The 24,007-nt window shown below is 36.2% G+C and overlaps 1 protein-coding gene across 3 annotated transcripts in view; it reads left to right on the forward strand.

Annotated features, from left to right (window-relative positions):
* arid1b (AT rich interactive domain 1B (SWI1-like)) overlaps window positions 1–24,007 on the forward strand; it is a 160,423-nt gene that overhangs the window by 21,188 nt on the left and 115,228 nt on the right. For 2 of the 3 annotated variants that reach the window (XM_056445302.1, XM_056445304.1), the window contains exon 2: window positions 9,828–9,968. In XM_056445302.1, the coding sequence (XP_056301277.1) occupies window positions 9,828–9,968 (141 nt within the window). The remainder of the gene's footprint in view (window positions 1–9,827; window positions 9,969–24,007) is intronic. The other variant, XM_056445303.1, reaches the window with a different exon arrangement.

Here is a 24,007-nt window from a genome sequence, read left to right on the forward strand (position 1 = left end):
TATTTTGAACTGTTTACTAATGGCCGCGAGCGTTTTGGGTGCATTTTAACTGTTTGCTGTGCCTCGAATTTTTTCTGTTCCGTGCTGTGCACTTACAGTTGAAGAAAGTAAACTGAGCGGAAAAAACGTGTTACGTCAGTCTTGTCTTTTTCATTCTCCAATCAAATGAAAGCAGAGGCGGGGTTTCCGTTGAGGTGACTGCCGTATTTGTGTTGTCAAGACAACTATACAGACTTTTAAAGATGGAGGAGAGACTCGTGGTCGCTGTTTCAAGTTATCCAGGGCTGGATGACTTTACAAATCTTGAATATCACAATATTATTAAATACTACAATTATATAACATAATATAACAATATCAACAGTAACACTCTTGCAAAATATGTAGCTGATTCAGTCGTTGCCTAGTGACATAAAAAAGCACACTGCACTGCTTTTCTTGCCTCGCATTTTTGGAACGTAAAAGCACGTTCGGTGTGATCGGCTCCTAAAGACTGATTTATACTTTTGCATCGAGTGATCTGCGTGACCCACGGTGCCTGCCTTGCGTGTAGCTGTGCATTTATACTTCTGCGCGCTGTTTGTGCAATAACACTTTCGAAACGCTAGCTGGCAGTAGGTTTTTATGTTTCTCTGTGTTGTTTCTTCGTGGGTGTAGTTTAAAGTAGCTCAAACATGCTCATTCAGAGGCGGGAACCAGCGGACATGTGACAACTTTAATCATAAGGTAAACACAAAACAAAAGTTTTCATCTGGATGCATCATTGCGACGTGTAGTCTCAAAAGTCATTTTTTGAGAGGTGCATGTCAGCCTTGGTGTCCGGAGGCTGCACCGGACCATTGCGCAAGTGCTTGACGCAGAAGTATAAATCAGCCTTAAGAAAGTAGATTGATTTTTCACCTGTCAATGCGAGCTGCGCATCATTAAAAACCTCAGTGAATGACATCAACTCTGACGCTTTCATTTCGGAACAGATTTAAGCAGTATTTCAAATCTTATATCTCATACACAAGGAATTAAAAAAAGCTTTTATATTGTGTAGTAAACAAGTATTTAAGCATGCTAACAAGAGAGAGCAAGAGATCGCAACATCCGCCATGTAACCAATATAAACTAATATAAAACTGTTGCATTCATCGCATGCATAAATCACACCATGGAAATTACATTAAGATGCCCATTGGTTTAAAAAGGCCTAGAATTAAAGATGGCCACTTTTCTGTAATAACTATATTACAACAACTTGTCAAAAAGAATTTTAAAAACTAACCCTTCGAACAGATTAAATACAGGAATGGAGAAAAGAGCGCTCTTATTATCAGCTGTCTGTCAGCACCCAATCTTTTTTTTCCTGGTCATTACACCTTTGCCATGTGCTGTGTAAATGCAGACAATTGGATATGAGTCACTTTTAAAAGATAATGTAAGCGGGTCATCATAAAAAAAAGAGACCAGCAAATTTGAATTCAGTTCAGTCCCTTTAGGCTGCATTTACACTGCAGATCTTGATGGTCATTTCTGATTTGTGACTGTATCCAATTTTTTTATGATGGTTTCTTTTGTTCAGTCAACTGATATTTAGCTAAATATCATTTTTGTTATCAAAAATGTGCAAAAACTCGATTCACCATTTCTGATTTTCCACCCAAACACTTATCAGTGGGTCTTTGTCTTCCTTCCTGAACACAATATACTGTTATTTTCTGTTATTTTTTAGCCTGAGAGAGATTGACAGCTCTAACATTAGTGAATGACAGCAAAGAATACTCCGCTAAATGCTCATATCAGGCAACAGAAAGGTAGTTGTCAACTAAATAAGTTGTTGATACAGCTCATAGGAACCAAATATGCCCTCAAATTTCAGTTTTAAAGTAGGGCTGCAATATCAATTTTTTTAAACCAATAATAGATAAATAAAGAACACCACTATCTAAAAACATGTAGTTCTGTTTAAATATGAAAAGTTACTGACACAATATTATTTTTTTGATAATTTCATCTGTCAATTTACCCCCCCCCCCCACTCCCCAAAACAGTAAATGGTAAACACCATAAAATCAAAACTCATCGTGCTTAATGAGCCTATGGAATGAAGAGCAGGTGCGTGGCTGGGGGCCGCAGGTCCTGACAGGTGTTTTGAATGTTCCGTAAGAGGACCATTTTGATAGGTCCTATCAAAACACAATCATCAGAAGCCATCAACCCCTGCGAGGCACTGACCATCTGACCGCCACTCACCTGCCCTGCTGTCCATGGGTCTGACAAGCACAGTACATGGCAAAGAAACAGATTAAATGTGCTGTTTGTTATTGCACACAATCTCTTTGTGGGATTTCAGAGCAATTGCTCGCAGTCCTTTTAAATCCGCTTTTTTTTTCTTTATTTCAGTGATGGAAAGACTGGAAGTGCACAGTTATTATTTATTGTCCCCTCAAATGCTGTATGGACAAATACGAATTCTAAAGAATGAGGTTTAAGTCCATTTCAATCTAACTTTTTTTTATGTTCTTATCGAAACCAAAACCATTTTATTTAATGATCAATGAAAACAATGACCACATTTATTTAATAACCAACACTCAGATAACAGAATTCTATTACAATTTGTTGTTGATTTATAAACCTTTAAAGGCTGTGCCTGATATAAAAATTTGTTTTTTTCAAACATTTAATATTAAACGATGCAAACAAGTTATGTAAATGCGTAATGGATATCCTGAGGTATCCTGACACATTCTTTAGCTGACCTGTTGAAGTTTTTAGAAGTTTATTCATTTTCCTGCTATAACTAGTTTGTAGAGAGGAAGAGATGACTGTCTCACATGTGTTATGTTTAGTTATTAGTTTAATGCTTCAAGAATTCGTACTGTCATGTATGATGTTTTGGACATATGACTTAGTTTTGTTAGTCCATCTCCATTGTTCACACAGCTGATGACCATATTAAGGTCTTTCATGTTGTGGTTCAGCCTGCCTTAAAGTTGTAGTTAGTAATGTTGTCAAAATTATTGAGTTTGGTACTGAACTAATTTATCAGTTTACATATTTTGACCTGATTTTGTTATCGGACCAATATCGACAACATTATATATAGCATATATCGACCGATACTAATATGGCTGCCTAATCCCTAACTATTAGTGTCAAAAGTATCGACTTCGTGTACTAATTGGCACTGAATTTTTAAAAACGTCCATTTGCTGTAAACATTTGAGCGTGTTCTTAAACATCGCTGATTGGCCATTGTGTTTACCTGCTCAGTAGAAATGACTGTAATTGAAAGTCATCAGTTCACCACTCCATCAATGTCCACCAAGTAAAAACACAGATACACGGACACTGGAAAATTTCAAAATTACGTTGATCAGCCGGTCTGTCTAAAAGCTGGCATATCAGCAATTCGTTGATGGATCAACTGATCTAAACTGCTTTGAAACGCTTCATGTCCCTGTATCTGTTTTTTCACTTAGTGAACAGGGGTGAAGAGTGGTAGGGATAACATTTATGGCCAATCACAGACATTTCTATTGAGCATGTGAACATAATGGCCAACTAGCGGTGTTTAAGAAATAAAAAAGTTTAAGAAATGTTAGCAGTAAATGGACGTTTAAAAAAATTTCAGTTCCAATTGGTGCCTGAAGTCGATACTTTTGACAACACTTATAGTTAGGGATTAGACCGCAATATCAATATCGGTTGATACATGTTATATTTAATGTTATCGCTATTGGTCCAGTTAGAAAAAACAGGTTGATAAATGTAAACTCAGAATTTATGTATTATTTCTAGTGGTTGAACAATTTCATGTGTTTGCTGCTGCCAGAATTCATGATATATCAGCTATATTTATTATTAACACTTTCAGTCCGATAACAAATTCAAAGTTATTTCTAATTGTTAAACAATTTTGTGTGCTTGGTACTGCCACTGGGGTTTTTATTGTCATCTCTAATAATAATCCACCTCTATTCGCTTGTTTGCATTGACTTTGTATGTAATTAACTCATGCAAATTCTACATGTCTGTTGTGAATCAGCATTACATTCACAGATAAAGTAGCCAGACTTTTCTGTTACATTTCTAGTTGGCCTTTTGTTAAAAATGAACACAGTCACGTTGTATCAGAAAATATACTTTATTCATGTACTGCTCATTTTTATTTTTTTATTTGTATTTTGATTTTGGTTAAAGTTCATTGTCTTTGTTTTTATTTATGCATTATTGTTTGTCAGGATTTAATGATTTAACTTATCAGGGTGTCCGTGGGTTCTTAAATAGTCCTTAAATATCTTAAATTTTAAAAATAAAATTTTAGGAGTTAAAAAGTCTTAAATTCACTAAAATGTAGTGTTGTAGGTCTGAAATCAATTTTGACAGGTCTTAATTTTTCTAAATGGAAGTAAAGCTACCCAATCGGGCTGAAACCCATTAACCAATAATTCATGTCAAAACCTTTTTGAATCATTTTTTACTGCAAAGAGATACAAAACAGCTGTTAGACATTTTACAGCCAATTCTCCAAATGAAATTCCCTAATCAGGGAAAGAAAACTAAAGCAACACATCCCTTTACACAATCTTTCATTAATACAGAACCTATTACAGAAGTAACTGGGCCATTAGAAAAAATCCTTAGAGTTAAGCCCTATATAAGTCTAAAATTTCATTAATAATTGTCTTAAAGGGTCTTAAAAAGTCTTAAATTTACTTGAAGAAACCTGTAGAAAGAAAGTTGGCCATAGAAGTGATTAGTTAATTCATAAAGTTCAGATATTTTTCTAGTTGTTTACTGTACGTGTTTACATTCTGTTTTTAGAGTCATACTGAAAAATGAGAAAAAATTATATTTATATATATTTATCAGCATGTAAATCCGCTATCGGCCTCAAAATCTGAAGGGTTTTGTATACAGTAAGTAAAAAATTCCATATCGATGCATCCTGAGTTATACTGTAACAGATAATTTAGAAGCTCAAGGTTAATCCTGCTTCTATTTTACAATTTTACTATGAAACCCTGCTCCAAAGTAAGGCTTTTAAGAATAAAGTTTTCTTTTTATCACCATTGATTGTTCTATGAAGAACTTTTAATACCCTAACTTTTAATATAATTGTCAAATGCAGACTGAAAACGTGTCAAATTAGGGTGAAGAAGAGACAGGTTCATTATTTTTCCTTTCACAGCCCAAAAGGTCTATTTGGAAAAATAACTTGATTTGCAGCCAACAATATATAATGTTGAGGATGCGCAATATAGACTTTAACAGGTCATTCAACCACTAACAAACAAGCAAACAAATTATGAGGGAAAACATGAAGCAATATAACTTAACAATATAACAAAATAAACTGTAGTATGTGCGAAATATAGACAATGACATTCAATAGCACAATTAAAAAATGGTAACATCAATCTGTGAATTTTTATTTTTTTTCTCCAACTTATTTTGGACAAACTAATATTTAAGCTACTTTTTAACTTCGTTTCCTTTTTAAGTAATAATGAAAAAAGACACCAGAAACAAAAGGATTATAAAAAAAGGAAGAGGAAAAAGGAAAGGGTCACCCGAGGCATTGTTGCCCAGAAGACTATGGTTTCGACTTACTTTCTAATGGAAAACGTGACGAAAAAAAAAAGTGATTGAGAAAATTATTTTTGCAGTGTAGATTAGGGTTTGTCCTTGCTTGACTTACATTTCCTCATTAAAGAAGCTCTGAGAACGCGGCTCTCAATACAATTCCCATCTGAGCCTCGTGAGTGTATGTGCACGTACCGTCGCTGACATACTTCTGCATGTATTAGAGAGATGAGCGGGAAAAAAAAACACATCATCATGGTTCGTGGATTTGTTTTCTGTTTGGTATGAATGACAAATGAGAATTACAGCGGATGAAGAGAGCGGGTAACGTGGGGCTCAGATGGGAGGACAGCGTGCCAATGGCAGCTGTTGCCTTGAAAAGCTCTTACATAAGAGCGTCACAATAACAGCTTGTCGTGAATCAAAAGAGGAGGGGGAACAGTTGTGGATTACTAAAGCACAAACACACCCACGGGGACCCTCTGTGTTCAGATGTATCCCATCATCCCTTGCTGGCTACGTTCACATAGTACCCGAGTACGGTCATCAGTGCTGTTCGGAGTCCTAAATATGATTGTTCATAGACAATTTAATTAAAAAAAATTTAAAAATACAACTGCTGCAAGAGAAACGATGTGATTATATGATGGTTCCCAGTGATATGGAGATTTACATTTAGACATAGACATACAGTTGAGGTCAGAATTATAAGACCCCCTAAATTATTAGCCCCCTTGCTTATTTTTTCCCCAATTTCTGTTTAACGGAGAGAAATTTTTTTTCAATACATTTCTAAACATAATAATTTTTGCCATGATGACAGTAAATAATATTTGACTAGATATTTTTCAAGACACATCTATACAGCTTAAAGTGACATTTAAAGGCTTAACGAGGTTCATTAGGCTAACTAGGTGAGGGTAATTAGGCAAGTTATTGTATACCGATGGTTTGTTGTATAGACAGTCGAAAAAAAAATGCTTAAAGGGGCTAATAACTTTTACCTTAAAATGGTTCATAAAAAAATTAAAACTGCTTTTATTGTAGCTGAAATTAAACAAATAAGACTTTCACCAGGAGAAAAAATATTTTCAGACATAATGTAAAAATTTCCTTGCTCTGTTAAACATCATTTAGGAAATATTTAAAAAAGAAATAAAATATAAAGGGGGGCTAATGATTCTGACTTCAACTGTAGATGTACAGGGGTGGAACAATGAAACTGAAACACTGACCAATTTAGTGTTGGAGGTTTCATGGCTAAATTTGACCAGCCTGTTGGCCAATTTTCATTGATTGCACATTCCAACAGTAAGAACAGAGTGTAGGTTTAATTAGCAAAGTAATAGCACAGTTTTGCTTAAAATATTTAAAAGAGGACAAATTGTTGGTGCGCGTCTCGCTGGCGCATCTGTGACCAAGACAGCAAATCTTTGTGATCTATCAAGAGCCATGGTATCGAGGGTAATATCAACAAACCACTAATGCTGTGTTCACACCAGATGCAGGACGCGTGAATTAATCGAACTTTTCGCGTAGATAGACACGTAAACATTTTTGGTTTAATCGCTTCATTCAGCGCATCAAATTCGCTTAATTCGCTTGTCAAATTCACTTCACACGGACGCGGATTTGCATCATGGGCAGGGATTCTGTCTGCCGCTAACATGGAATTTATTGAGATAGCAGCGTTTTTTATGTACTTTAGAAAGGCTGAAAAACAGCATATATTCATCAACTCCTCCAGAAACTATACCTGGATGATGGAGGCTTTCAGCAGTGCTTCAGACTGAACCGAGCCCAGTTTGATTTACTGTTGTCCGGTGTCAGCAAGAGTTTTTCCCCTCGGGACACCAACAACAGACACTACGTCAAAATCACACCCCTACAAGAGTAAGCTCCTGATTGGTTAACGCATCGTGAATGTGTGATAATATTCAAACTCGCGCAGCTTCATTCGCGCAATTCACGTCATTCTTGCCACCTCATTCGTGTGAAACTTGCCGCAGAATGTCTGTTCTCGTCTTTGCATTGACTTAACATGCAAATCACTTGCGCTTGACACTTCATCTGTGTCTGGTGTGAATGTAGCATAAAAAGGACAAACCACATCCAACAGGAGTTACTGTGGTTCAAGAGGAAGTTGTCTGAAAGGGATGTCTGGGTGATAAAACAAAAACAAAGTACCAAAAAACATAAAATCACAGCTGCCTAACTTACTGCAGAAATAAATGTGCTCATCAACCCTCATGTTTCCATCAAAAACTCCACGGGGTCACTGTACATGGCTAGGCTACTATAGCCAAACATTTGGCCACTCATGCCAGTGCCAAACATGAGTTGCAGTGGTACCATTAGTGAAAATATTGGGCTGTGGACAATGTAAAACATGTGTTGTTCTCTGATGAGGATACCTTTACTGTCTTTCCCACATCTCAGAGAGTTATGGTGTGGAGAAGCCCCAAAAAAGCGTACAACCCAGACTGTTGTATGCCCAGAGTGAAGCATGGGGGTGCATCAGTGATGGTTTGGGCTGCAAAATCATGCCATTACCTAGGCCCAATACTTGAGCTAGATGGGCAGCCAAGGACTAACAAACTATTCTGGAGGACCATGTCCACCCAATGGTCCCCACATTGTATCCTGAAGGTGGTTTCGTATATCAGGATGATAATGCACCTAAACTCAAAGCAAGCCTGCTGACAGAGTGGTTTATGAATATGAAAGTGAAGTTGAACATCTCCCATGGCCTACAGAGTCACCAGAACTTAATATTATTGAGCCACTTTGGTGTGTTTTGGAGGAGCAAGTCAGGAAACTTTTTCCTCCACCAACATCACGTAATGACCTGACCACTATTTTTATAAACACAAAATGAATACTTGAATCAAAGTACTTAATGACAAATTTTTTAAATATCTGCTTAACAGAATACATTATCAGTGTTTAGGACTGGAGTTTTTGTTATATCATTAATTTTCAGATACATTCTATTGTAATATTCATAATTTTGTAGTTAATTTATTGCTGTTTTTTTAGCACACAGAGACAATTCATTAACAATTATATAGATTTGTTTATTTCTATTATGTCTATTATTGGTTTAAAAAAATAGATATTGCAGCCCTACTTTAAAACTGAAATTTGAGGGCATATTTGGTTCCTATGAGCTGTATCAACAACTTATTTAGTTGACAACTACCTTTCTGTTGCCTGATATGAGCATTTAGCAGAGTATTCTTTGCTGTCATTCACTAATGTTAGAGCTGTCAACCTCTCTCAGGCTGAAAAATAACAGAAAATAACAGTATATTGTGTTCAGGAAGGAAGACAAAGACCCACTGATAAGTGTTTGGGTGGAAAATCAGAAATGGTGAATCGAGTTTTTGCACATTTGTGATAACAAAAATGATATTTAGCATCTAATGTCTTTAAATTTAATAATTAAATCCTCAAAAGTAGATGTTGAAACAAACTGACATTGTGGTATTGTTGGAAATGTTGGATTTTTTAAGAGATTACTTGATTTTTTCCCCATCATTTAACCATATCATGTGACTTGAGATTTTAATTGCACATCCAGAACATCAGAAGTAAAAGTAATTTATTTCTGTGAATCACTCCAAACTTTCATTTTCAGTGGATTGATTTAAATTTCTGATTCATCAGTTTGCCTGCGTCATCACTCAGAGGTTGTCATGAGAGTCCCTGAGAGATGGCCTAATTTATTTTTAATTAGATTTTTTTACTATCATAATTAATGTTTTTGTGTTAAAATAATAGGTGAATTGGCTCCAGTAGCCTTTTTTATCATAATGATAATTCCTCTTTTAATGAAAGTAATTAATTAGCTTATATGTTTGAGAAATATATTGAAAATCAACAAAAAGGCACAATTGTTTTTATTAAAGCTACATTTTCCTGTTCATTAAAGTGCAAAACATTCAGCCTTTGTCCTTTACATGGTACAGGGAAATTTGAGAGTCACACCTGTTAGTAAATATAGTTGTCAACTCGGAACACCGCCTGTTTCTGCACTGTGAGAATCTTTTATTCCTGCCTCCAGACGTCACGCCCCAGATGCAGAAGTTTCAGATCGGATTAGAATTGTTAAGTAGTCAGTTAATGTTCCGGGGCGGATCACCATTTAAAATACTTCTCAGATTAATAGTAATAGTCTTTCTTGCCGTGACATGCCATTCGAAGCGTCTGACAGGTTTGTCTGTGTTTTTCTGCTATTTCTCTATTAGCAGATGCCAGCTCAGTATGGGCCACAGGGAATGGGTGGCTACTGTCAGCAGGGGCAGCCTCCGTATTTCAGCCCCCCACAACAACAGTCTGCGGCCCCCTCTCAACCCCCCTACATGCCGCAGCGAGCTCCAACACAACAGGTAAGCATTGAGGCTACTTAAGAGCAAAGAAACCCAACTCATCTGTCCTTAAAAATTGTATTTTGGATTTTCACAACACAATTTTGAAATAAAAGTCGGATGTTGTTTCCTTTGTTGTTGCAAAAAAAAAATCCAAGCCTGTTCTTGGCAGCTAAAAAGGACACAACTGCAGCCAGAAGCTATCAGTACAAATTATTATTATTATTTCTACAAATTCTGTTTTGTTAATGTTTACACTTACCCCAATCCTAAACCTACCCCTTAGAGTAAAGGCCAAAGAATCGAAGAACAAACTATAATCATGCCATTTCAAGCAAAATCCAGCTAAAACAAAATTGTTTATGAGTTTGTTTCGACAGTTTGAAACAGTTCACCACTTATGGCATATTTTTAGCACAGAAAAAAAGCCTAAAAAGTGAAACCTTTAAAAAAATTCTGCTCTTTTCAGTACATGATTGTCCTTACTAAAATATAAAAAAATAAAACAAACAAAAAGTCAGACTACAAAAAAACAAAACCCCCAAAAAAAAACAGTAATTAAAAGCCTAAATTAGACATTAAGACCCAATCCCAATTCTACCCCTTAGCCCTTTCCCCACCTTTCATTTTGTGCGTTCACGTGAAGGGGTACGGGTGTCTTGATGCTCTTTAGCGTTAAGGGGAAGGGCTAGATAGCCTTTGAAACTGAGATTTTTTTAGGACCACACTCGAATCCAAGGGGTTATGAATATTTCCCAGAATACACCAGCTACAACGGCAGCATGGCTGCACATGGAAGTCAGGAGATGCACAAATTAATTTTTTTTTTTTTGTCATTATTGCAAATTTTTAACAACAAACAAGCATATCTTTTAATACATTCATGACAGCATTCATGTTTTGGTTTAAAAAAACAAACTAAAAAAAACAAACAAAATTTTGCTATCTATAATCCATAATAATAACTCTTGAATAGTAATCTCACAACATACTGTCACATCTGTCACTTGATGACACTGGAATACCCTGTCAGAAAAGTCTAGTGGCTGGGAATGAGCTTTTTACAGTGTCTGCTATAATGTTAATGTTGTTTTCGTATAGATGAATATGGCCATGGTGTAATGCACAGTATAGTTACAAGCTTATTGCCACATTATATTGTTATGATTACATGATATTGTTAAATTCAGTGATTCCCTAAAAATAAATACTAAACAATAACGTAACTGGAATAACTAGAGCAGTCGCCATTGTCAGTTTCATATGAAGTAGGCCTCGCAATGACATATGATGACGTGTGCAGGTGCTTTAGTGGTGTCCCAATTCTTAGGGGTAAAATTTGAAGACCTTCGCTTTCACACTCTGTTTTAAGGCCAAGGTAAAGGAGTAGGGGTAAAAAATAGAATAGGGATTGGGCCTAAAACAACTGCAATATGTATGTGTGGATAATTTTAACTTTTGGTCATTTTTCCTGTATCTTAGTACTGAGGAATTTATTGCTATTTATATTTTCTCCAAGTTCCATAATACAATTATCTTCTCCCCATTCTCTCTCTTTCTCTCACCGTCACACACAAGTTGAGTATCTAGAGAAACACAGCTTTTCTCTTGTCTTTTTTTCTATTACACACAGATTGTTTTTAACGGGCTGCAGCACACACACTCCAATAGTTTGGAGAAAGCAGTAATAAGAAACTGGCCTTGAGTGGGTGTCTCAGGGGTGTGTGTGTAATATCAGTGAGGACAGCACTGCCGTGCGCCTCATATTGCTATCACACTTTCTGTTTATTCCCTGGACCTTAAAGGCATTATTTTCATTTTCTCTTATATGACACTGAGGCTGATTGAGAAAAACGGTTTCATTTTCTTGCTCTGTGCCGTTGCTTCCAGTTTCTCTGACAGGAGAGATTGTGGGGTGGAGGAACACTGCAGCAAGTGGGAGATACAGTGGGCTTCGGAATGTCTGAGAAAGTTTTCTTTTCAATTTTCAATTTTGACAAAGAAAAGTCACTTAATACGAAGATGATGCTATCTTGTGCTAATGAAATGGGAACATTTGTTAAACTGGTCATGTGAACTCTGAAGGACAATTGTTATTGAAGCAAAAAGAAATACAATTCAGTCAAATTGTTCTGCTGTGAAAATATCATTTGAAACGGAAAAGTAAATTAAAAAGGAATGCAAGACAGAAGCATTTTCACTGGTGCTGTTTTTTCAGGACTTTTTCTTCAGGCAGAACTTTGAACTTCAAAATGTTACGAATTTGCGTCCCAATTTGCATACCAATATTTCATATACCACTGTAGTTATTAATGATGGGAAAGTATTTTCCCTTTAAGGCCCTGTTTACACTAATACGTTTTAGGTTTAAAACGGCGTTCGTTTTAGAATGAAAACGATCCACGTCCACACTAGCGTTTCATCCAGCGTTTTTGAACAACTCTGTATCTACATTTCGTGACCCCACACACACACTCTGGCATGCACTGCAGCGTGCTTTGAGCACATCTACCCATAGTAGAGCTGTGCACGTCAGACCGTTCCTCAAGGATCTACCGCTGGATCTAATCTCACTATATTTGTTAAATGTGATATTAATCTTGTTGTCTATATCTAACAACATATTCATCGACTTTGGTCTTTTGAATCTATTACTTGTCCTCAGGTAACGTGTTTTGGCTAAACGCAAAGATAAGTTAATGTATTAATTAATGTAACCGCAGACAGCGATTCTGCATATTGACTGATTGCTTGCCTTTATTTCCTATATTATATAAACTTATTGTACGTTGTACTTTTATAATGGCCATTAATGGTTATTAAAACTGATATTCAGTAAAAGAGAGGGTATGTTTGGTATTTTCAATGAAAATTAAAGGAGGCAGTTATGTTATAGGAATGAAGATGACGGTCATATAAATATGCAGCTACACGACGCCTCAACATTTCTGGTCTCTTTTAAGTTGCTAATATCAAAATATCATGTTTTCATTTTATTGTTAAGAAAGTGAAAAAATGTAGCCAGGGTGATGTGAATGAGGTTATAAGGTACACTGTTCCCTTGTGTGTAGGCTACTTAATATTGAGGAAAAAGCCCCAATCAGATAGGCGAATGTCTGCAGCCCCGCCTCTGTTTTCAGATGTCTCTGGCTGTTTCTCTTTATGCGCTCTTCAGCGGTCTTGCGTCCTCATGTTCTCGTGTAACGTCATCATCAGCTGCCAAAGTTCAGTTCCAATACTCAAGACCGCAAGACCAGAGGACGCGTGAAAGTTCCCGGATGTGTTCTTGATATCGAGGATGCACCAATGCAGACCTGAGCACCGATCTCGCTCTAGAAATCCCAGAAGTCATTGTGACTGGAGGTGGGAAGCGCAGCATTTTATTTAGATTTATTATTAAAGTTCAGAGATATAACTTATTTACCTCAGGAGTTTCCCTAAATGAAACGGTAAAAGTAAACATTACCATGGACATCCTAATAAAGGAATAAACACATTAGGAGTGTTTGTTTGCTGAAATTTGTATTAAAGTCTGTTTTATTTATAGTGTGCAGCGAATATATATAATGTTTTAATGCATAGTTTATATTTTGAAAAGAGGAAAAGCAATAAATCATTGTATGAATGCTGTAATGTTTAAGTAATTTTCAATTAAAAAACGTGTGAAGGTCATGTGACCATCAGGAAGAACGCAGCATCTCATTTCTAACAGGACACTTTCTCTGTCCGATCTCCCGAGTTCATTCTTCCGAGGATACCTGGCAAGACCAGTCTCCACAAGAACGCAAGTCCGTTCTTTGCGTTCTTGGAATTGAGAAACAGCCCTTGTTTTCCCCCATCCACACTAACACGAAGCAGCAGCTTTTAAAATGAAAACGGCCTCTTCGGCGTTTCTAAAATGCTCCGTTTTCGGTGCTTGAAAACTCCGGCATAGGACAGATGGCGTAACCATAGCAAAACATATACGTTTTAAAAACGAAAACGTATTAGTGTAAACTGGGCCTAAGACGAGGCCACGTTTACAATTGCTGATTGAAATTTTGCAGGTGAAAAAAAGAGGAGCCTGGTTTGACAAAAGCAATGAAAGAAATATGGGTTTAATGTATAATAATACAATTGTGAGTCACTTTGGACAAAAGCGTCTGCTAAATGACTAAATGTAAATCTAGTAAGTCCAAGCTATTCTGCTAACATTGAAGTTGATTTTATACAAACGTGTGTAAATAGACCAGAATGTCCAGAATAATCCAAAATTAGCACATTGTCCATGTTAAATCTTTAGTTTTGCAGTGTTGATATTAATTTAAGGATCGCCACCCATCACAGATGGTTGATATTGTTTGGTGTTCCCCAAGCTTCTAATGTAATGTAATGTACTTTTATAGCGCATTTATTGTGTTGGCCGTACACCCAAAGTGCTTCACAATCATGAGGGGGTCTCTCCACACCAGCACCAGTGTGCAGCATCCACTTGGATGATGCGACGGCAACCACAGGACAATGGTGCCAATGTGCTGACCACACGCCAGTTATAGGTGGAGTGGGGAGACAGTGATAGAGCCAATTCTGTGGATGGGGATAATTAGGAGGCCATGATCGGTAAAAGCCGATGGGAGGAAATTTTGGCCAGGACACCAGGGTTACATACCTACTCTTTACGAAAAGTGCCATGGCATTTTTAATGACCTCGGTTTAACATCTCATCCGAGAGACGGTGCTTATTGACAGTATAGTGTCCCCTTCAATTTACTGGGGCATTAGGACTCACACAGACTGCAGCTTGAGCGCCCCTTGCTGGCCTCACTTCCACACCACTTCCAACAGCAATCTAGTTTTCCCATGTGGTCTCCCATCAAGGTACTAACCAGGCTCAGCCCTGCTTAGCTTCAGTGAGTAACTGGTCTTGGGCTGCAGGGTGATATGGCTGTGGCGGTCTTTGTTTGAAAGTGCAGAAGGCAGAATTTTCTATTGAGGTGCTTCCCATTAAAATAGGCTGTGCAATTGCCGTGAAATGTGACATCACTTTAAAAGTCTTGATTTGCTTCAAGTGGAATAGAAGAATAATCTGATATGGTGTCGTTTTGAAGAAAGAAAAAAAGAGAGATTTGTTTGAAATTTATTTCAAGAGTTCTAAACAACTTACCAAAGCAAACTTTGCAGAAAGGTTTCACCTTCACGCTGCTATTGGACCATGGTGATTATCTAGTACATGGATGTTTCTCAAGGATTCTGTTTTGTGTGTCATGCATCCATTGAGTTGAAGAACAAACAAGAACTTAAATAAAAATTTAAGTATAGGGAATTTAGGATGTTTCCATCCTGGACTTTATACTAAGCCATGGTGTCCGTCCATTGTTTTTTTGGAGGTGTTACAAGGACATAGAAAAATAAGTAGCAAAGGTTTGCACAAGTAGAGGAGGGCATACATTACGTATTTTTCACATGGAAATCATTGATGTTCTTATGGTCATAGCTTGTATTATGTGAGAGTAACACATGAGCCTACGAGCTGACAATCATTTATAAATTTGCCAAATAACTTGGGGATTTATGCTAGCTACCTGAGTTATGTGCAACTCAGCAAAGTATAGAGTTAGCCGCAAACGAACTAATGTGTGATTTACGTTCCAGTGTAAGATTTCAAAGTTCCAGATTTTAATTGGATTTATTTCTATGAGCTTAAAAAACATGGCCCAATGCACAAATGCAATATATGGTTAAATAGTGTACATTTTTGCAATGCTGACTCTTAGATTGTGTGTAGTTTGTGGATTAGGACGCAGCATTGTATTCTACAAATGATGGTTCATTGCCGAAGACCCTGAAGGCTGTTTAATATTTGCTGCTGAGCAAGCTCTCCTACTCATCCCCGGAGTCACCATCCTTGGTCTGGTTAAAATCAACCGCTAAATCAAAGCACTGGCTTTCATTATAGCTTCACAGATTGGTCTCTTCATGACCCCCAGCCTGAAGTTCTGCTCCGATTTGGAGTATACCGTCAATTAGCACCATGTGCTGGCCATGAAAGGTACATCCAGCTGACCCAGTCTCAGAACATCTGCTGACCATACCATTAAAAAAGACTGAGGTTGTTTTTTGGTGTGTGTTAGTGTAGTTTTTTCAGAATCACAACTTCCCCTCTCATTTGATTAAACATAATCATCGTTGATATTTGCCTACTGGCTATTTATTCTGAAAATGTTTCATTTTCATTTAACATTTACGTTATCCTGCATTGGTAACAAGCCTCCGCAACCTCCATTCTGCTGGTTATGCACAAGAAATTTGTTTTGTTTTATAAAAAAAATGTGGGTACTTAAAAATATATATTTCTGTGAGATTTGTGTTCCTCAATTAAAATTCCAAATGTTAAAAAAGAAATCCGATTTGATCATGGAAGCTCTTACTTTTTGAAATGTAAGAAACAATGCTAGATTAAAAAAAGTAAAGGTTTGGAGAGACACAAGGGTGAGTAAATGACATTTTATTTTGGTGTAAATTCAGAATTTAAAGTTTTTAATCAGACATACACAATTCCCTATGTGCACATGTTCTCTCTGCTTTGATGCTGGTAAATATGCAGGAGAAATCAATCTATAAAAAATACTTAAAAGAAATTAGACAATTAGGGGTAAACAAAAGGAAATCTGTCAATCCGTCAGTGAACCATCCATTCATTGGACATTTCTTGAGGCTCATTTATACTTCTCCATTAGGTGCATGTGTATAGTCCAGCGCGGTCTTTGCATGGTTGCATAAAAATGTAACTACATGTCGCAACAACACATAGCACAAGCTCTGTAATTTTTCGGTTTGGTAGCGGTAACGAGCGTGGGCGGTGCTGAGAGTCGCGAGCCCGATGGAGCAAGTGGTTACAAGTGTCGAGTGATATAAAGGAGCTCCAGTTGGAAACTTTTGTTTTGTGTTTACCTTATGATTAGTCTGCTGATTCCCGCCTCTGAATAAATGAGTTTTAGCTACTTGTAGCATTCAGAAAAAAAACGAAACGCCTGCAAAGAAACTCGACACAGAGGAACATAAAAGCCTACTGCCAGCTAGCGTTTTGAAAGTGTCATTGCAGAGCAACACAAACAGCATGCAGAGGTAAAAATGCTCGAGTACACGCAAGGGATGCATTTGCCAATCACTCAGCGCATTTCGCATAACTTTCTATTCCTTAACCTTAAAGTTTTTTGTTTGTTTGTTTTGTCTTGCCATTGCCTCAGTCTACATGTACTGTATGTGCTTTGCATGAACAAACCACCTGTAGAAAGAACGCTTTTTCATCTCTCTATGTACCTGCTATACTCGTATTTTGTACTCCTAACCCTAAAGGTTATTGCACACTGACTTTGAAAATTTCACCCATAATTTTCACACTTTAAAAAACAAAATTCGACCTCATGTTGTGTCAATTGTATTGAAGCAACAGAATGACTCTGAAACTTTTATCCGTCATAAAATAATATAATAAAAAAAAAAGTTGGAATCGGGTTAAATTTTTTCCTGTTTTTTGCACCTGAAACGGTATTTGAGAGGTGTTTTGACAATTCAGGTCTGCTGTAGAAAATGTGTGTCTGTTGTTGCGTGTGCAATCTCATGGCAATTCGTAACTTTTTGATTTAGTGGCTTATTTGTATGAATTCGAACAATCTCATTTGCATAATTTTTGTATGATTTGCTTATCTCTCAATGACGGTTGGATTTAGGGGTGGAGTTGGGTGCCATGCCTCCTTTTTAAAATTGTACAGTTTCGTATGACTGAACTTGTAAGAATTTGTATGAATTAGTTACTAAATTAACAAAACGTAAAATAGTTACGTTTCCGCATGAGATCAGGCTGGTGTGTGTGTCAGTGACTCTGTATCTTGACAAACTGCTAGCTTTTGTTCAGGATGAATTTGTTTAGGGAAAAAATGGTGTGTTTTTTTTTTTTTTTGGTTCATACAGCATCACCAGCAAAGTATCAAACTGAGCCACGAAGTAAACTTTGAATTCTAGTCCCACAGCTTTTCTTCCTCTCTTCGGAATCTATGAAAGGGATGGACCAAATATTTCCACATTATATGCCCAATATTTCTAAGTAGGGAGAAGGAAACAAAATCATCTTTACGACTCGAAGACTCCATTTTCGATTGTTTTGCAAATTATTTTGCAATGTATTATTTTAAGCACATCGGACTCAGTGTGCAAAAAACGCTTTAAAAAATGCATAAATTTCAGACTTTAATGTGTAAAGATCTAAACTCTGAGCCAATGTACACTTTTAGTTGTTGTTCTAAGAGAAAATACTTTAACACTATAGTACATAATTTTGAATGTTTGGACTTATTATTGGGAATAGCTTATCTTATGAGAAAATGTTCTGGTTCTCATAATGCAAAAAACAATGAGATGGGATGCGTTTCTATGATAAATGTAATACATAAGATCAAATGTTTTCCAGTTGCGATGATATAAGTGCAATAATTGAAGTATGTGCGTTGCAGACAACACAAAAGCAGCATTTACCGGCAGACCAATTTGGGATTTGATCGAATGACTTTTGGTTGACTGTGATATTATTGGTAATTTGGATGTTTCCCTACCCGCATGGCCTCGGTGACAATCAGCAGAAAAAAAATAATGAGAGAGAAAGCCATTACATTTTAATGAAATATTACCTTCTTTTTCTTATGACAATATCGTACGCTGATAAATCGGGCGCAGTGAGACCAGGGACATTTATTAGGAAAGTAAATACTGTCAATTTAGCTTTTTATTCTGTCTTTAAAGAGATATTATGTCCCTCACGCACCAGCTCAACATCAAAACTGCACAGGGGTGATGCAATTTCAGACAAGGCCTTACAACAGCGCATTAATCACACCGAAGGGATGTTTTACGTTTTATCTGGAGCTCAAAGAACGATCCGTTAATCATTGTGCTGAAACCGTGGAGCCACAAGGGACAAAGGGAAAAAAAAAAGCCATAAAGAGATGAATTTGATGTTTTCACTGACATGTTGAGTTTTTACGAGTCTCAGATGTGTTTGTCTTCTTACAGCGACGTTTTCATCTAGACACACCCTGTGTAAACACGTCTCGTTCAACACGACCCCTCGCTTTAGAGAAAACATGAATTATATGAGGAAACTGAGCAGAAAGCTCGACGTATTGACCTCAAAAACTCCTTCCTGAGGCGATCAGAGATATTCCATTGATGTTTCTTTTTTTCTTGTTTTTATTAAGCCTATCACACAATCCATAAACAGAAGAGAAAGAAAAAAAACAGAACAGGAATAAACCCTCCTCATACAAGAAAAGCAGCTACTTCACAACATCGAAAAGCTATATAGATAAAACTTTAATATTATTATAAAATTGCACAAATATAGGAAAATATTCTTTAAGAAAGGTACTTAATGGAATGATTGCTTTTACATAATATAGCAATGATTAGTTCAAATGTTATTATACAGAGCAAATGCTACAAAATATTGTAACCACTCTGCACTGTGTACACTAACAGTGTAACTTAAGCTAGATTTTTATTTTATTTAACAAACCAATTCGTGTTTTGGTGCTGAAGCATTTAGTGGACTTATTTTTGAAGCACTTCACATCAAATGCTACTTGTTCTTTTTCAAAAAATACAATAAAATAGACTATCAAAAAATACAATAAAATTAAGAAACATATTATACCAAACGAAATTAGTTTCAAAAAGATATTTTTTTCCAAGAAAAATGTACGAATTTTATTTTTGTTTGTACCCGTCCACTACTCAACTGTGTGGTGATGATTTGTATCACCAACCTCTATCATGTATTAGCTAATTTTTTAATATGTCATGAGTACTGGGTTGCGTCATAAGTAAGGGCATACGCTGCATAAAACAAATGCTGGATATTTTGGCTTCAAATCATCTAAATCGCAGCGTCTGCGCATTCAGAAATAAGAGTTTGTTGGCAAAAGCCTCTAAACGCCACTTGCCCTTGACAGCAAAAGCCGCTATGTTCCGAGAACCAATCAGAAGGTGTGAATCGAATACCTCAAAACTCATAAGAAAAAGAAAACACACTGTACAGTCAGAAGTGTGACATGCATTCATAAATTTTTTTTTGCAGTGACGTTACTTTGAATGAGTCTGATTTACTATAGCTACTTTAAACAGCATCTCCATTAGATGAAAGATGAAATTAAGATGCTGTTCTTTTATTCCACATGGATGCTATGAGGATAAACACGAGACGAAAAAGAGACCAAGACCTTAAGTATGGTAAGAACCATATGAATGCATGCCAGCTTCTAAAAAGTGTCTGAGAGACCTCCAATTTTTGCCCTATAGGCCTACCTTGTGTTTTATTTGCTAATGTAAGCTATTTTTAAAATGATAAATATAATGTATAAAACTATACATTATTTGTATTACTTCATATAACCTATACACCTGATAAGCTTTTTATATTAATGGACAGTGCACAGATATTGATGTTTCACAATGTTTTTACACTACATTATTTGAATCTAACAAGCTTAGCTTACAGTGTTTGCAATGTTTACGGTGTTCTACTTAGTTAAGTCTAAATCCCAAATATCAGAAATGATAACAGACTGTTAATATTTAATTAATGTAAATTTATTTTATGTTATGGATTAATGCACTTACTGATTTTCAACCAACTACAATGTCTTGTCACAATAGGTGGATTTAGAAGTTTTTGCAAAAAAGCAGAAGTGGATTAGCCGGTTTTGGCGCAAAAGAAAATCTACCTTGTTAAAAACCAAAGAATTGTCTAAAGTGACATTTAAAAAAAAAAGTTATTTTATATACCAGCTAATAACCCTTTCATTATATATAAAAGGAAACTCATTTTCAAAAAAGAGGTCTGATGGATTTAGAGGGTTTTGCATCTGAACTCTTCACATATTAACATTGAGGGCTCTATTTTGACGATCCATGTGCAAAGTGCAAAGCGCAGGGCGTAAAAGCAATTAGGGCGTGTCGGAATCCACTTTTGCTAATTTAAGGATGGAAAAATTCACTTTGCGCCGTGGCGCATGGTCTAAAAGCGTTGAGCTTATTTTCTTAATGAGTTATAGTTGTGTTTTGAGAGTAAACCAATCAGAGTCTCATCTCCCATTCCCTTTAAGAGTCAGTTGCGTCACGCCATAGCGCATTTGCTATTTACATGACGGATTTATTATATACATTACAGCATGAGAATGAGAGATAAGCCTCCTCATTATTAACTTTCACTTTCGCTCTCGTGGATAGGGAAACCTTGTACGCACAGACATCAATTAGCCTATACATAATTCATTTCGTTTGTTAAGTGCAAATATTTGTTTCAAAACTATTTCTAAATTCAGTTCTAATTTCCAGCAAACGAATAAATGAACAATAATAATGAGGTGTGTTATATAGGTGAGTTATATCCTAATACACATGCTATGCCCCATATAGTCTAAAACCTGACAGGTGGGCAAATCTAAGCTTGTTTTTAATAAAACAACTACACATATGCATATAATAAATAATACTGCTAATAATAATTACATTATACAAAAGCAAATTGTTATGAATAAATTGAAAAAGCCCCCCGAGATGAAGAAGGCATGAACGTTTGGTTTTTATTTTTATGTAGGCTAGAAAATAATATGTTTTTTAATATTTTAATACTTTATATTTATATCCTATAGGCTATATATCCTTATTATATCCTATATATATCCTTAATATTTTAATTATTTTTCATTTGTAAAGATATTTGCGTATTGCTGTACACCCTGTGTGTATTAAGCAATGTGTAAGCGAGGCGTACAACTAACGCATTCTGCACTGGACAATAGACCAGCTTTGATCTGATCTATTTGAACCTTCTATTTAAGTTCCTCAAAATAGCAACGCACCAGCAACGCGCCTCAACACGCCTCCTTTTTTAGACCAGAACGCCTATGGGCGCACATATGAGCGCAAATGCATTTGCTATTTAAATAGGTGGCGCAAAACGACAAAACGACTCTTGCGCCAAGCTGAAACCAGCAAATGACTATAGCGTCACGCCTTGCGCCGCATTGCGCCAGGCGTATGATAGGGCCCTGAATGTTAATAATAAAATCTCTGTATTTTAATGGACTTTTGCAGTGACATTAAAATCACTATATCAAGTGAAGTAAAAATGCCCCTTATTTATAGCAGCTACTGTAATTTCGGTATTGTGATAATTAGTGTTTTATTTCGGCTAGAATAAAAGCAGTTTTTAATTTATTAAAAAACATTTTAAGGTCAAAATCATTAGCCCCTTTAAGCATTTTTTTTTGATAGTCTACAGAAAAAAAACATCGTTATACAATAACTAGCCTAATTAACCTAACCTGCCTAGTTAACCTAATTAACCTAGTTAAGCCTTTAAATGTTACTTTAAGCTGTATAGAAGTGTCTTAAAAAATATCTAGTCAAATATTATTTACTGTCATCATGGCAAAGATAAAATAAATCAGTTATTAGAAATGAGTTATTTAAACTATTATGTTTAGAAATGTGTTGAAATTTTTTTCTCTCCATTAACAGAAATTGGGGAAAAATTTAACAGGGGGGCTAATAATTATGACTATACCATACTATTCTGTATATACCATGTTATTTTACATTTGATAGTTCAAGTTCCATACTTGAATACTGTTAGACTGCTTATTTATTTTTGGCTTGTAATTTATTACAATGTATGCAGATGGACTGCATAGAAAAAAAAACTTGACTATTCCAGTCAATCTAAATGTATGAAACCTTTCCAAATAGAGCTATTCAACTCATCTGGTGAGATTATATTCATATAGCAATATATTACAATGTCAATTTTTTTTTTCCAATATCGTGCAGCCCTAGTGAAAATAACCCAACCTAACATAGTGAAAGTAACTTTTGAGTATTGCAGTGAAAAAGCACGTGTCCTTTGGGAGCTTTCGCATAGTTTTCCTGTGACGCTGTGAATCTCGGAGGTCTCTCTGTCCGTTATCACAGCAGAGCAGCTGTTACGCTTCTGAATCAGCACATGCCTGAGTGGTGATGTAATGACCCAACTGTAAACAGCCGTCTGTGTGTGTGGCCTGGCCATGACCCAGTGTCAGTATACACACACGCACACACATATGGCTCCGTCTGGCTTGGGGATGCCCCTGTCTGCCTCCCCCACCCCCTTCTCCTTTTTTTCCCATCTAGTTTTATTTTCCCACTGTTGAATGAAGTGAGCGAGGAGGGAGTTCTGGGTGATGTTTGTATACATGAGTATAGGGCGACCTTAGTTGGCACACATTCTGAGCACGTTTTCTTTTCTGTAGTGTGTTTGCAGAGGGAAGTCTTGTATCCACTTTTGCAGAAAAGATGCTGTAATAAGTTTTTTTGGCTTTGTGTCCATAGGATTAGGGGGATACAGGGCCAAGACTGATTGATTTTTTTCTCTCTTTTTTGTTACATTAAATTGAGAATAATTCAGCTTGTTTGCTTGGTTATCTTTAGTGGTTCATTTTAACGATTTGTTGAAAAAAAAAAAAACATTTTAGAATATAAAAGCTCCTTGTCCAGTCTGTTGTTTTTATTGTGAATTTAGTTGAGAATTTTGCTTGTCAGCTTTTATGCTTGGTTAAATTATTGGTTCGTTTAAACGATTTGTTGAAATTAGAAACGTGACTTGTGTTTTTAACCTGTCAGTCAGTCAGTCAGCATGTCACCTTAAAAGATTAAACAAAATACGCACAGCACTACTACGATTACAGAAAAGTTTCACTGTTATAATTCACCTACCTTTTAATACGTTTTGGTTCGATTATAACACGCTATTAAAAAAAACAACAACGACTGAATGTTTTGAATGAGTAGCTGTGATGTAGCCTTGGCGGGATAAATGTTAGTGTGGCGCTCCACCATGAAAGAATGAATGTGGTGGAAACAATGATATACTGTATATGTGTATAATATACATATGTGTATGTGTATGTATATGTATATGTGTATAATATAATAATATGAGTAACTAATAGCTTAGCTCACTACATTTTCCAAGTAACTTGCCCAACACT

The sequence above is a fragment of the Danio aesculapii genome, chromosome 20 (assembly GCF_903798145.1).
Source record: "Danio aesculapii chromosome 20, fDanAes4.1, whole genome shotgun sequence".
In the NCBI taxonomy this organism is placed as follows: Eukaryota; Metazoa; Chordata; class Actinopteri; order Cypriniformes; family Danionidae; genus Danio; species Danio aesculapii.